Below are 14,483 nucleotides of genomic sequence, written 5' to 3'. Positions count from 1 at the left end.
GAGTGGGTAGCCATTCCCTCCTCCAGGGGATCTTCCCAACCCAGGGATCGAACCCTAGTCTCCTACAGTGAGGGCAGATTCTTTACCATCAAAGCCACCAGGGAAGCCTACAGCTAAGAGACCAACGGTTGCATCAATAGGCTAATAATAATATATGTTGATGTAAAAGTTACCATTAGCAAAGTGTTCCTACTCCTGTCAAGGAGACAGGAAAAGGATGACTGTCTCTGCTTTACCACTGGAAACTGAAGCTCAGAATGGCAGCTGATGTTCTAGACCTTCTTCTTGAGAGAAAGGGCACCCCCTCCTACCTTCTTTCCCAATCACTTCTAAGCCTGCTGCATTCTGGTTTCTGTTCTCACCACCCCCAATTCCAACATCACCTAAAACTTCCTAGCTGCTAAATCCAGTAGTTATTTTTTAAACTTCATCTGCCTTGCTCAAGATCAGAAGCTCCCTAATGGTATAGGCCCAGGATCATTCAAAATGAGGCCACTTGGTTGAACTTTAGCTCTCTTTACTTTTCACTTCAATGCAGTCCTCGAGATCATATGAGAATTCCAAATGGTGTTTTAAAAAAATAAATAAAATTAATAACCTAGGACCCACACGATTATTGTTGGGTACAAGCCTGCAGTTAATAATGGGGTGTATGCATGTGTGTTAAGTTGCTTCCGTCATGTCCAACTCTGTGCGACCCTATAGACTCTAGCCCACCAGGCTCCTCTGTCCATGGGATTCTCCAGGCAAGAATACTGGAGTGGGTTGCCATTTCCTTCCCCAGCGGATCTTCCCGACCCAGGGATCGAACCCGTGTCTCTTAGGTCTCCTGCATTGGCAGGCGGTTCTTTACCACTAGCACCACCTGGCTAATTGTGGCAGTGAATTCTTTGAAGTTTGCAGTAGTGCTTTGTAAACACAAACAGCTAATCCACATCATCCTGTGTTCTGTTTGCTAAGTTTGGGGTCATTCATTGAACACATGCTGACTAATATCAACCTTCCCAGTGGTAGAGAATCCACCTGCCAAGCAGGAGATACAGGTTTAATCCCTGGGTCGGGAAGATCCCCTGGAGAAGGGAATGGCAACCCACTCCAGTATTCTTGCCTGGAGAATTACAAGGACAGAGGATCCTGGTGGGTTACAGTCCATGGGATTGCAAAAGAGTTGGACACAACTTAGCAACTAAACAGCAGCAACAATAGCTAACACTTACTGACCACTAACCATGCCCAGCACTGCTCCAAGTCTACTCGTAAAATCCTTCCAACATGCTATGAGGTGAGCACTGTTATTATCCCTATTTAACAGTGGGGGAATCTGAGACACAGTGACCTTACCAACTTCCTTAAGATCACAAAGCTAGCCAAGGCTTGAACCCAGGCAATCAGACTTCAAAGCCCAAGCTCTGAGACATTACATACATGGGGGAAAGGCAGCCAAGAGTGAAGTATTTTTAGTGTGTTTTTAAAAGCAGTGTTGATGAACTAACATCAGTGAAAGTGCTTGAGAATAGTTTATTTTCCTAAAGACGTTCAAAAGTCACCTTTGCAATAAGATTTTGTTTAGTAATCCTTCCTTCATACACTGTACAGAGATGAACTTCAACCCACAGCCTAGTGACACCTGAATTATAAAGATGAAATCCTTCACTGAGATCCAGAGTTCAATGCAGTGAAATTTTGTTATATAACAAGTGAGGGTGGCAGCTTGGTTGCAATGATATGCATTTAGAAATAAACGGAAATTCTCTATGAGGATATTCATAGCTTCAAAGAACAACATGAATTTGTGTCTATATATGCCAAGCATGTGCCACACAAAATCCTATATACTGTCCCTCTTAATTCAACTTTGTCAGCAAATAAATAAGTGGCTATTACCCAAAAGAAATGTACAAGCACAGTGCCGGGCACTTACGATCCAGTCCTGCTTACCTTCTAACAGGGGAGCCAGGAAAGTGGTTCGAGAGAGAGAAGGCACCAGGTGTGGTGGGGCCAAGATCACAGGGACGCAGGGCTCTCACCAGAATGAAGGAATCAAGAGCATCCCAGGAGAGGGGAGGAAATGAATGGCATACAACATGGTGTGTGGAAGGAACGGAGGGAGGAGTGAGCAAAGCGGCAGTTGAGGAGGTGACCATGGGGCAGTGGATGAGAACAGGTTGGACAGGGCCTCCTGTGCCAGCCGAAGAGACCAATTCCGCAGGCTGGGAGGGCCATGGGAGGGCTTTCTGCCCCAGTGGTGAGAGGCTGGTTGTTCTTTGGGCTGCAGATGTGAAGGACAATTTTGAGGGACACAAGACAGGAGACAGGGAAACAAAATGGGTGCTTATTTCCAGATGATCTTGAAATCCACAACTCCAGGAGTAGAAGAGCAGATAGAGGGAAAAGAATGATTCAGGGACCACTTAGGAAACAAGACTGGGTTGACTATCCAGGTAAGGGAGAGCTGGCCTGGGGGTTTGGGTGGAAAAAATGCCATAGTTGGAGAGCCATGGACGGTCAGCCCTCTCTTATCAGCGAAAAATCTGGCAAGGATGGAGTGATGTACCCAAGCTCCTCTAGGGGAAAAGTGTAGCTGCCCTAAACTAGGAAGGCCTTGCTGACTCACATGGTGCCATACTTCTCCTGAGAACTGCCGAATTACCTCCTTCTATCATCCCTTATATCATGAGACGATGCTACCAATTTCTGTCACTCTCTGTACAGATAGCATTCAAACCATCAAATGTATAGCTGACTATCCTTCACAATGCTTACAGCCTGGGGATCCCAGATGCCTATTGATTTGTAGAGATAGGAAGGGGGTACATGAGATATTTTCAACATTTCAAAGAGCCTCAATGGAAATTGTGCCTCTATTGACAATAAGATTGTGCAGGTTAACAAAAATGTCAAGTTTCTTTGCTTTGGAGTAGAATTATAACTGGGTATACAAATGCCAGTTCTCTCATTGATCACTATTCTCATTGGCAGGGTTTCCATCAGCTTGTCTTCGAATAATTAAAATGAGAAAATCAATCAATCATTACTTAAATATACATCACTGTTTGGACAATAGAACACAGGACCTATGGGGAAATAACATAAACAAAGATGCTGGTGAAGAGTTTAGATAGCGTTGCTTTGAACTATGGGGATTAGCGGTTAATAAAACAGTGAAGGATGAAGGGTTTGTCCTTCGATGCCTCTGCTGGGGGCTGGGCCTCCCCTCCCCCATGCTGTGGTCAGGATACTCTGCCTACTCGGCAGGCGTTCTGTGTTCCCCACATACCTCATCTTCTAAATGGCTGGGTTCTGCCTTCTATCCCATCTCCAACTTCTGCATCAGAGCTTTGCTCCTCTATTTCTAATGTGATAATTACTGAGTTAATGGGCATGTGATCCATAGCCCATCAATGAGGTAGAACCAGCACACAGCCTGGAAAGCCTTCAGCAGTCAGTGAGAATATGAACAAAGAAGGAATATACTCTTTCAATGACCCATGTGCAAGGCATTCTGCCAGATGTTGAGGTCATGGTGCCACAGTGTATCCATCAGAGCACACACAGATGCTCACACACATACCCACATACACACAGGACAGCAATCATTTAGAAGCTGTGCCATGCATGTGGTCATTAAAGTTTACTGAGCAGCTACTATACACAAGGCACTCATGGGTTTAAGATTCAGCTCCTGCCCTCAGGGCCTTATCGTCAGGCCAGGAAGGAGGACACAGGCGCAGACAATGGAATAGTACAGCGAGTGCCAAGACCACAGTAGAGACAGAAATTCAGAGGAAGCCAGGCTCGTTGACGGCTGGCCTGGCTAAGGAGAGCTTCAGGAAGGCGATGTTTAGACAAGTGCTTGAGGGATGGGTTGGATTTCCTTTAAACTGAGAGGCAAGGGCACCGGGCAGCGGGGACTGCGATGTGCAGCGTGTGGCGTAAGGGGCGGATTGTGTGTAGAGGAAGGTGATTCGGGAGGATCCTGGCATACCTCCCAGCTCAGAGGGCAAAGGCAGCTGCGGGGTTTGGTGCCCGGCACTGGCTCTTGCCGGGGGTCTGGGCGACGCTTGGGAAACAGGGTTTCGGTTGAAGCTGCTATCGGTAAGTGGTTGGCCTTGCCTTCACTCTCTGACACCATTTTCCCAGAAACCTTTGAGCCAAAAAAAGAGGGGGCCATCTTTTTTCTGGGACCAAGCTCAGGAATTGCCGTCTGCAGAGGTGCAAGCAAACACGTCTTTGCAAGACTACCTGGGACTTTAAGATGGCTCTGCAGGGTCACCCAGCTCTAGGGTCTGTCCGGGGTGGGGTGGGGTGGGGACTGTGAGACAGCAGGGCTCCAGGGGTCGCCCCGCTCAGCTGATGTGCCTCCCGTCCCCCAGGCCCCGGGACATTGTGCAGCATCACATATTTCTGGCAAACCAGGGACAAGGTGGCCCTTCCTCGCTGAAGTGCCAATCCATTAGCTGCGTGATACCTGCCTCCATCCCCTCTCTTTCCAAAGTCTCGCCTTCTTGTGCAGATGTGTGTCATTTTGGCCAGCAGAAACAAGTCCCTGCCACACTGTTCAGGTTCCCAAAGATGAGGCCCTTGCCTTCAAAGTCAGACGGCGGCCTGTTTGGTTGGTTGTGATCATGATGTTCGGGGGTGAAGGAGAGGGTCCCTGCAGTAGTTTTATTTCTGGAAGAACCACCACCCTCCCAGGGGGAGCAGCAAACAGCTCAGTAAGGCCCAAACACAAATCAGATGGTCTGCTTTGTTTATAGAGTGAATGAGCATCTTCTTTCATCTCTGCCCAAAGAGTCAGTGTTACCAATTCCAGAAGCCTGAATTCCTTACAAGATAAAAGGATGTATGACCATAGTGTTAAGATGATTGCTGCTGTTGTCTTTAAAGTGAAACTAAGTTTGACTAAGAGCAACTCATATGTCCAATGAGTATGGCCCAACAGAATCCCCCGGCTTCCAGAAATGGCTCATAAACTTCTCGGTAAAAGACAGCAAGCCTTATTATTTTATAATCACATTTTGCTTGGGATTAAAAATAATATTACCCAGTCTAATTGCCTAATTGCCAAAATTTGGGCTGTTTTTGAAAAAATCAATCTGTTCTCAACAAAGACAATGATTTGTGCCTTGAGGGTGGTCGAAAGACTGCATTCACACACCAAGGACCGTTTCCAGAGAAAAGTGCTAAGAATGTGTTTTCTGATATGGCATATCTGCAGTAAGGTTTCAGCCTATCAGGAAAATGCCTTTGAAGGTCATAAAATTCATTTGGCTGTATAAGTTCTGATGCGTATGCTAAAATAATCAGTCACGTTACTTTATAGTCACACCTCGTCCTCTCATTCTGGAAAATCAATAAAGTGAGAAGAAGGCTGGGGATATTGTGTACAACTATTTAAAAGAGAGAAAACAAAAAATAATATTCTGTGAAAATGGTCCTCAAGGAAACACAGACCTAGTTTTCATAAGCAGGCTCAATTTTATCTCCAAGCTCATCACTGAATTATTAAACCGAAGTACCCATCATATCCTAGACAGAAGCACAAAAAAATAAGGAAACAGCATGCATCTTTTCTATGATGCTCTGGGGCACCGGAAATTATCCATGGCCTCTAAAATGTATTTCTAAAATGTGGCCATTATTCACACTGTGAATGGTCTGTTCCACCAAACTTTACAAAGCCCGATGTTGCCCTCACTTCTGACACCTTCCCACCTGAAGTGTCCACCCTCCTCTTCTCTGCTAGTGCTTCCCTGCATCTCAAGACCTAGCTCAATACCTTCCTGTTTTCCAAAGCCACCTGTGCCTGGCTGGTGACCCAGAAAGGCTGAAGGAATAAGACAGGAAGATGGGAAGCAAGAATCATGCATGAAGCTACAAGGAGGCCCCCAAAAGCTGCCTCCTGAGGGTATTTTCTGGGCCCTGGGACACTCAGAACCATAGGAACTGCCAAGGAGGAAGAGTAGGGTGTCCAGGCAGGAGAGGGAGCAGTCCTTAGCGGACCCCTTGGGTCTTATCCAACTTGTTTTTCACCAGCACCAGTAGCAGCTAGATTTAGCACAGATCAGCCCAGGCAAGACCATCAACAGATGAAGCAGTCATGGAGTAAATCTAGAAGGTACTGGGTGGCCTTTCATTTTGTTCATTGTTTCCTTTGCTATGTAGACGATTTTAGTGTGATGTAGTCCCACTAGCTTATTTGTGATGTCATTGCCTGTGCTTTTAGTGTCATATCCAAAAAAATAATTGCCAAGACCAAAGTCAAGGGGCTTTCTATCTGTGTTTTCTTCTAAGAGTTTTTCAGTTGTAGGTCTTACATTTAAGTTGTTAATCTGATTTGGGTTTATTTTTATTTATGGTATAAGGGTCCAATTTCACTCTTTTGAATATGATTATCTAATTTCCCCAACATCATTTATTAAAGAGACTATCTTTTCCCCATTGTCTATTTTTGACTTCTTTGTCAAAATTAGTTGACTGTTTGTTTCTGGATATTTTATTCTATTGTGTTGATTTATGTGTCTGTTTTTAATTCCAGAACCACATGTTTTGACTACTATATCTCTGTAATATAGTTTGAAATCAGGAATTGTGACGGCTCCAAATTTGTTCTTCTTTCTCAACAGTGACTTTACAATTCAGTCTTTTGTGGATCTATGCAAATTTTAAGATTTTTTTCCTATTTCTGTGGAAAATGCCATTGGAATTTTGATAGGTATTACATTGACTCCATAGATCACTTTGGGTACTATGAACATTTTAACAATATTAATTCTTCCCACATATAAACATGGGATTTTTTCCATGTATTTTGTGGCTTTTTCCATTTCTTTCATCAATGTCATATAATTTTCAGTGTACAGATCTTTTACTTCCTTGATTAAAGTTATCCTTAAGTATTTCATTCTCTTTGATGCTATTGTAAATGGGATTGATTTCTTTTTCAGAAAGTTTGTTGTTAGTCTGTAGAAATGCAACTGACTTTTTAATGTTGATTTTGTGTCCTGCAACTTTAATGAATTCCTTCATTAGTTCTAATGGTTTTTGGTGGGGGGGGAGTCTAGGATATTGCATGTATAAGATCATATGCTTTGCAAACAGATAGTTTTACTTCTTCCTTTCTAATTTAGATATCAATGGTTTCCTTTTCTTGTCTAATTGCTCTGCTAGGACTTCTAGCGTTATGCTGAATGACAAAAGTGGGCATTCTTGTCTTGTTCCTGATCTTAGAGAAAAGTCTTTCAGCTTCTCACTCTTGAGAATGATGTTAGCTGTGAATTTGTCCTGAACTATGGCCTTTATTGTGTTGAGGTACTTTCCTTCCTAATTTGTTGAGAGTTTTTAACAGGAAAGGAAGTCAAATTTTGTCAACTGCATTTCCTACATCTATTGAGATAATTGTAGATTATCTGTTAATGTGGTGTATCTTCATTCTGTTAATGTGGTGTATCACGTTTATTGATTTGCATACATTGAACCAACTTGCGCCCTGGGAGCAGTGGTTTCTTTTCTTTTTTAAATGTTTATTTGACTGTGCCAGGTCTTAGTTGAGGGATGTGGGATCTGTAGCTGCAGCATGTGAAATTTTTAGTTGTGGCACACAGGACTTTTAGTTGCGGCATGCAAACTCTTAGTTGTGGCATATGGGATCTAGTTCCCTGATCAGGGATTAAACCTGGGCCTTCTGCATTGGAAGCTCAGAGTCTTAGTACTGAACCACCAGGGAAGTTCAAGTGGTTTCTTTTAAATATGGTCTGAAATTAGATGTAGGTCTAGAGTTAGAATCTAGTTTTTCTACATGTAAAGCAAGCTCTATGAGAAAGAAACTTCCAGGTACAGACATGGATGGACCTTTTCATTGTCGTAGAAGGCAATGGCATCCCACTCCAGTGCTCTTGCCTGGGAAATCTCATGGACAGAGAAGCCTGGTGGGCTGCAGTCCATGGGGTCACAAAGGGTCAGACACGACTGAGCGACTTCACTTTCACTTTTCACTTTCACGCATTGGAGAAGAACATGGCAACCCACTCCAGTGTTCTTACCTGGAGAATCCCAGGGACGGGGGAGCCTGGTGGGCTGCCATCCATGGGGTCGCACAGAGTCGGACACGACTGAAGTGACTTAGCAGCAGCATTCACAATTTAATTTAACCTGATCTTAGGATGAGACTTAGAATGAGAAAGCTAAGCGCCGAAGAATTGATGCTTTTGAACTGTGGTGCTGGGAAGACTCTTGAGAGTCCCTTGGACAGCAAGGAAATCAAACCAGTTGATCCTAAAGGAAATCAGTCCTGAATATTCATTGGAAGGACTGATGCTGAAGCTGAAGCTCCAGTACTTTGGCCACCTGATGCGAAGAACTGACTCATTGGAAAAGACCCTGATGCTGGGAAATATTGAAGGCGGGAGGAGAAGGGGATGACAAAAGGTGAGATGACTGGGATTGCATCACTGACTCGATGGACATGAGTTTGAGCAAGCTGCAGGAGTTGGTGATGGATGGGGAAGCCTGGCATGCTGCAGACCATGGGGTCGCAAAGAGTCGGAAGCGACTGAGCAACTGAACTGAACTGAACTGAGAATGAGACTTGATCAGAACCCTAACTTACCCTGTTTCCTATTTTAATGTCCATTTAGTTTATACCTCTGGGTCTCAGGCTCCTCAGACTTAAATGCAGCTTGGCATTAAGAGCCCTTCCACCTTCCCAGAACAACTCTTCCTTGTTTAGCCACTTATTGCAACAACCACAGTTTACTTTTATCACTGCTTCATCAGCCAGGAAGTTCTCCAATTGTTCCAAATTCTCCTGTATGTTCTACTCCACTGTTGGAATAGCGAGAGTACGTCTTGAAACCTCCATGTTCAAAGCAGAAGACTGCTTTCCTCTTCATTGCTACAGAGGAGGAATTCCCTACTCGTTTTAGAAAAACCTTTTTTGTTGTTGTTGTTTTGCTCAGTAATTGATATTTGTTTTAAAAATATGGAAGATGCAGAAAGAGGAAAGGAAGAAAAAACCCCACAATCCTAACACTATTCCTCGTAGCTCAGTCGGTAAAGAATCTTCCTGCAATGCAGGAAGGTTTGATTCCTGGGTGGGAAAGATCCCCTGGTGAAGGAAATGGTAACCCATTCCAGTATTCCTGCCTGGAGAATCCTATGGACAGAGGAGCCTGACAGGCTACAGTCCATGGGATCGCAAGAGTCATACACGACTTAGCAATTAAACCACCACAATTGATATTTGGGCTATTTCCTTACATTCTTTCTCTTGCTTTTTTTTTCCCCCCTGTACAGATGAATTTTTTATTGTGATATAATTCACATGTCATAAAATTCATCCTTTTAAAGTATGTGATTCAGTGGTTTTAATATATTCACTGAGTTGTGTAACCATTAGTGTTATCTAATTTCAGAACATTTTCATCACTCCCAAAAGAAACTCCACACCTACCAGTGGCCACTCCCATCTCCCCTCCTCCAGCTCCTGACAACCACTAATCTACTTTCTGTCTGTATGGATGGGGCAAGTGAATTTGCACATTATTAAACAGGGAATCCTTACATTCTTTCTTAGGGCTTCTCTGATAGCTCAGTTGGTAAAGAATTTGCCTTCAATGCAGGAGACCCTGGTTCAATTCCTGGGTTGGTAAGATCCACTGGAGAAGGGATAGGCTACCCACTCCAGTATACTTGGTCTTCCCTTGTGGCTCAGCTGGTAAAGAATCTGCCCACATGACCTGGGTTTGATCCCTGGGTTGGGAAGATCCATCCCCTGGAGAAGGGAAAGGTTACCTACTCCAGTATTCTGGCCTGGAGAACTCCATGGACTGTATAGGCCATGGGGTCACAAAGAGTCAGATATGACTGAGCGACTTTCACTTTCACTTCACTTTACACTCTCTTAATAAAGAAATCCTCATCTTACCAAAAGCTGCCAGTTCATAGGTGCTCTTCAAAGTTTAATTACATTGTACTTAAAATTGCCTCTAGCACTATTCAACTCATACCACTTACTTCTTGGACATAAATCTCTTCCAAAAGTCAGGATTTCAAACAATTTTATACAGAAAAATGAGTTTTTAAGATGTTTTGTCACATGTTTTGATCATGAGCTTCGTGGGCTTCTTGCTACATCCCCAGCTCCATCTCCAACCCCCAGTGGAGTAACCCTGATCCCCTTAAACCCCATTGCACACTGTTCAGCCTCATAACTATCAATTTTAGTGACTGTCATCAAAAAAAATTGTGTCAAATACCATTTGAGGGAAAACTATCAAAATATACTATGCCTAGTTTAGTCTCTTTTTAAATGAAATTGATTCTTTTCTATCCTGCTTTCTAAATTCATACATATACTTCGTAATGAAATGTTTAAGTACATGCCATAGTCTTGCTCTGCAAGGTGAGTGGAGATCCCAACACAGCACACCTATTGGGGTCCAGTTAGAACATGGACCCCAAGCTGGTCCAAACTGAAAAGGCCATAGGAAAAGGATGATGCATGTAGGCAGAAAAATTAATACTTGTATTGAGCTGTGACGCCTAAGGGAAGAGTCAGCAAGAAAATACCAGTGGAGGTTAGAACCAACATTCATTAGGCGCCAACTGCATGTGTGGATTGTGGAGGAGTGGGGGACAGAGGTGAGAATAAGGAAAGCCACAGTGAGTGGGACTGGTCAGTGCTGTGGGCAAGCAGAACCTTCAGTGGGGAGGTGCCCCCGAGCTCCTTCAAGGAAAGAGGAGAGGAAGGGGATTCCAAGCATGAGAACAGCAAGAACAGGGGCCTGGATGCGTGGAGCATGTGACCATTCACGGAACTGCCAAGCCCACAGGATGGAGTCAGCATCTGGGGGATGATGTTGCTGAAAGAGACGAGAACCAAAGCCTACATCCTGAGTGCTGAGCTGATGCGTGTGTACTTCTTCACTTTACCTGTCTGCATGAAAGCAGACACTAGAACAGGCAAGTCATGGACAGAAGTTTCCAGAACTGCAGTGAGATACGGGACCTCACCCCTAACTTGAGTGAACCCCCAGGCTGGTGGAGCAGGCAAGAAGCGGCCCTCCTCGTGTTACCTTCCCAGAGTCGAGGCTCTTATCGCACCTTCTCCTGGTCCAGAGGCAGGGGGAACTCTTAACAGGAAAGACTAATGAGTTTAAACCTTCAAAACTGCACCCTGCACAAGATCTCCTTGGGGGCAGATGCTGTGAGGGTCTCTAGCTCTCCCTGAGAGCCTTTGTCTTTCCCAAGTGCATATTTTCAAGAAAATGAAGTGGGAGGGAGGCCCTGCCTCATTCAAGCCGATGTCTGTTGCTCAGGAGTCTTGGGGATTCCCTGATAGCTCAGTTGGTAAAGAATCCACCTGCAATGCAGGAGACCCCAGTTCAATCCCTGGATCAGGAAGATCCACTGGAGAAGGGATAGGCTACCCACTCAAGTATTCTTGGGCTTCCCTTGTGGCTCAGCTGGTAAAGAATCCACCTGAAATGCAGGAAACCTGGGTTCGATCCCTGGGTTGGGAAGATCCCCTGGAGAAGGGAAAGGCTACCCACTCCAGTATTCTGGCCTGGAGAATTGCATGGACTGCAATTCTCTGCAATTCTTTGTGTCCATGGGGTCACAAAGAGTCAGACACAACTGACTTTCACTTCACTTCACTTCACTTCAGGAATCTTGTCTGGAAAATGAGTGTTGAGAGCTCAAGGATGGTGACCTTGAGCTGATCCCAGGATAGACCCAGGATAATAAGAACCACATCCACGGCCCCTCAAGGCTGCGGCTCCTCCTCTTCAGCGTCATCCTCCCCAGACACCCAGCTCAGCCACAGTCTTCACGTCTCCCCCACCTTGGGCATCTGATCTAGACCTCTTGTTTTCTGACCTTGTTCCAGGGCCTCATGCCATGCCTGGCGCACATGAACAAATCGGTAAATATTTTCGCAAGAACAAATAGAAGTCGGCTTTGGCTTCCTATTCAGCACCTCTGTTTCGTGCCTGTCTCTAATCTCAGTGTCTTTGACCCAGGTTATTAGCATGGCCCCAGAACAGATTACAAATGCACAACTGCCTTGCTGAATGGTATGGTGTTATTAGCCGTGACTCTGATCTACGCTGATTAGAAACACCCAGTTACAGCAGCTTATCACTCAGGACACATGCCCCTTTCCAGGACAAGCACAAACATTAATGTATGCAATTCACTCACCCATTCATCAGACATTTATCAGAGCCATACTATATATATCAGGCACTGAGCTGGAAATTAAGACTACAGAAATTGAAAAGGCCCAATAAAGACAGAAACAGAAGTGAAGTGAAGTATACAATAGAAACATGGATGCTGTGAGACCACGGGGCCCTCAAACAGGACACACGGAGAATTACAGTCAGTGCACTATTGATGAGAAACTAATATTAATAAGCATATTCATGAGAAATTTTAAATATACCTGAAGCACAAAAGACTTATTTCCCTCTGTGTTTAGGTCACATTAAACGATAGTTAATGGTCCTGGTTGATGTCTACTGAGCACCCAGAACATATCAGGCACTGTGCTAAGTCCATCTCTGAGCAGAAACACACGGAGATGGATGGAAGGATGGAGGAGGGTGGGGGAGGGAGGGTACCACTTGCTCCTGGGTTTGCATGTGGCTGGTTTCAAGGCAAGATAAGCCACACTGAGAAAAGTTCAAAAGATAATTAAACCAGTTAGAAAGCAAAACAGCACTGGGACTGAAGCTGGGTTTCAGAGCCAATTTCCAAGAAGTAATTTCATCATCATAGAACATCAAACGTGAATTCCATTTTCAGCTATGCAAATTCCAAAAGAATAATACCTCACATTTGCATAATGCTTGATGCTTTTCAAAGTGCTTTCCCAGTTATTAATCGAGAGGAGGCTTTATTACTACCAGAAACGTAAATTGAAATTCTGTTCAAACTCAAACTCTCCATTATTTTTTCCACTTTCCCCTCAAAAACCAGAGCTGCCTAAATCCAGGTGCTTTTGATGGAGTGGGTAATTTTAATAACTTCCACTGACAAGGTGAATATGCATAAATGAAGCATATTGTGGGGCCTCACATCCAGTCTCTGATCAAGTCAGACTTCAGAAAACCTTCTGTTGAATTAATAAGATCACGGGGAGTTCTTTTCAGTTTAAATCTGAGATCCTCCCAGGTCTCAGACTTTGTGGCACTGCATACACTACATTCATCCCTTTCTATCAAATATTAGAAAACGAGGAAATTAGTTCCCCCTCTTTATCTTTGAACCTACAGAAATCCCTTCACAGTGACTTTCCCATGCACATCTCCAGACCACGACACCGGACAGCTCCTTTATCTTTCTTTTTTTTTTTTTTTTTGCTTTTAACATCATCAGAACCAAGAGGCTGAATCTTCTGTAAATCCAGACTAGGGAGATAGGATGGGGATGCAAGAAAATACTTCTGCCCAAACCTTGCCAATCTGTTGCTTTCTCCCTCTCTTTCAAACTTAATTATGTGTAGCATTCTCAGTCACTGAATCACCAGCCTTTCCTGACACCTCCATCGCATGCATTAGAGCAAAAGATTAACCAGGCTGTTTGCTTTTAATTCTGAAGCTGTGTTAATACTCAACTCCCTCTAGATTAGAGGGGAAGAAAAACACACTCCCACAGACCCCACCCTGGCTCCAGCACGGCTCCGCGACTGCAATTTCTGACAATGTCACCGGGGTTGGGACATACTGGCTGCACTTACCATTTCAGGAGGGCCAAGAGGACCACGGACAGGGCCACCGTCACCGTGGGGCCACTCACTTCCAGCCTGAAGAACCCTAAGACTTCCATTGTTCCTCAAAGACCCTAAAGCGGTAATACTGAAGAGGAAAGAGAAAGGCTGATCCCCCAGCTGTTACAGGAACCCACAGTCTGCAGACAGAAGACATAGGCAACCAAGAAAATATCCCAAGACGTGGGTCCCCGAAGTGTGCTCTTTCTCAGAAGCGTCTCCTTATAAAGAGGAAGGAAGAGGAGGGAAAAGCAAAAGGTTTCATTGTAAGGCAATGAATCAGCAACTTAATTTTCTTCATGACTGTACCGCCAATAAACATTTACATTAACTTCCCCGGGAAGAAGCAGCAGCAGACCTGACCCAAGGTCTGCTGGGAAAGAAAATGGCTTCAACCGTAGAATTCTATCATGACAAGTACTTCTTAAAGAAAGAACATGCTTTAAAAAAAAATTAATTTGTCATTAAATGGTCATATGGATCAGGAAACTGAATGTCCCAGAAAAATTTGAGGCCAGACTTCAGACTGATGAAAAATGCCAGCTGCATTGAGGACATCTATCCCATGCTGAGGAAATCCATCCCACTAAGGTCATTTGGGATTCCCTAATAGTTTAGTTGGTAAAGAATCTGCCTGTAATGCAGGAGACCCCAGTTCAATTCCTGGGTCAGGAAGATCCCCTGGAAAAGGGATAGGCTACCCACTCCA

General features: G+C 44.3%; 1 protein-coding gene across 1 annotated transcript in view; it reads right to left on the bottom strand.

Annotated features, from left to right (window-relative positions):
- The window catches only part of TBXAS1 (thromboxane A synthase 1), a 161,589-nt gene extending 147,527 nt beyond the window's left edge, over positions 1 to 14,062 (bottom strand). The window contains exon 1 of the mRNA XM_061165908.1: positions 13,745 to 14,062. Within this exon, the coding sequence (XP_061021891.1) occupies positions 13,745 to 13,833 (89 nt within the window). The 5' untranslated portion in view covers positions 13,834 to 14,062. The remainder of the gene's footprint in view (positions 1 to 13,744) is intronic.
- Between the last annotated feature and the right edge of the window lie 421 nt (positions 14,063 to 14,483).

The sequence above is a fragment of the Dama dama genome, chromosome 18, assembly GCF_033118175.1.
Source record: "Dama dama isolate Ldn47 chromosome 18, ASM3311817v1, whole genome shotgun sequence".
NCBI lineage: Eukaryota > Metazoa > Chordata > Mammalia > Artiodactyla > Cervidae > Dama > Dama dama.
The sequence above is the reverse complement of the archived record's forward strand: the minus strand, read 5'-3'. Positions and strand labels throughout refer to the sequence as shown.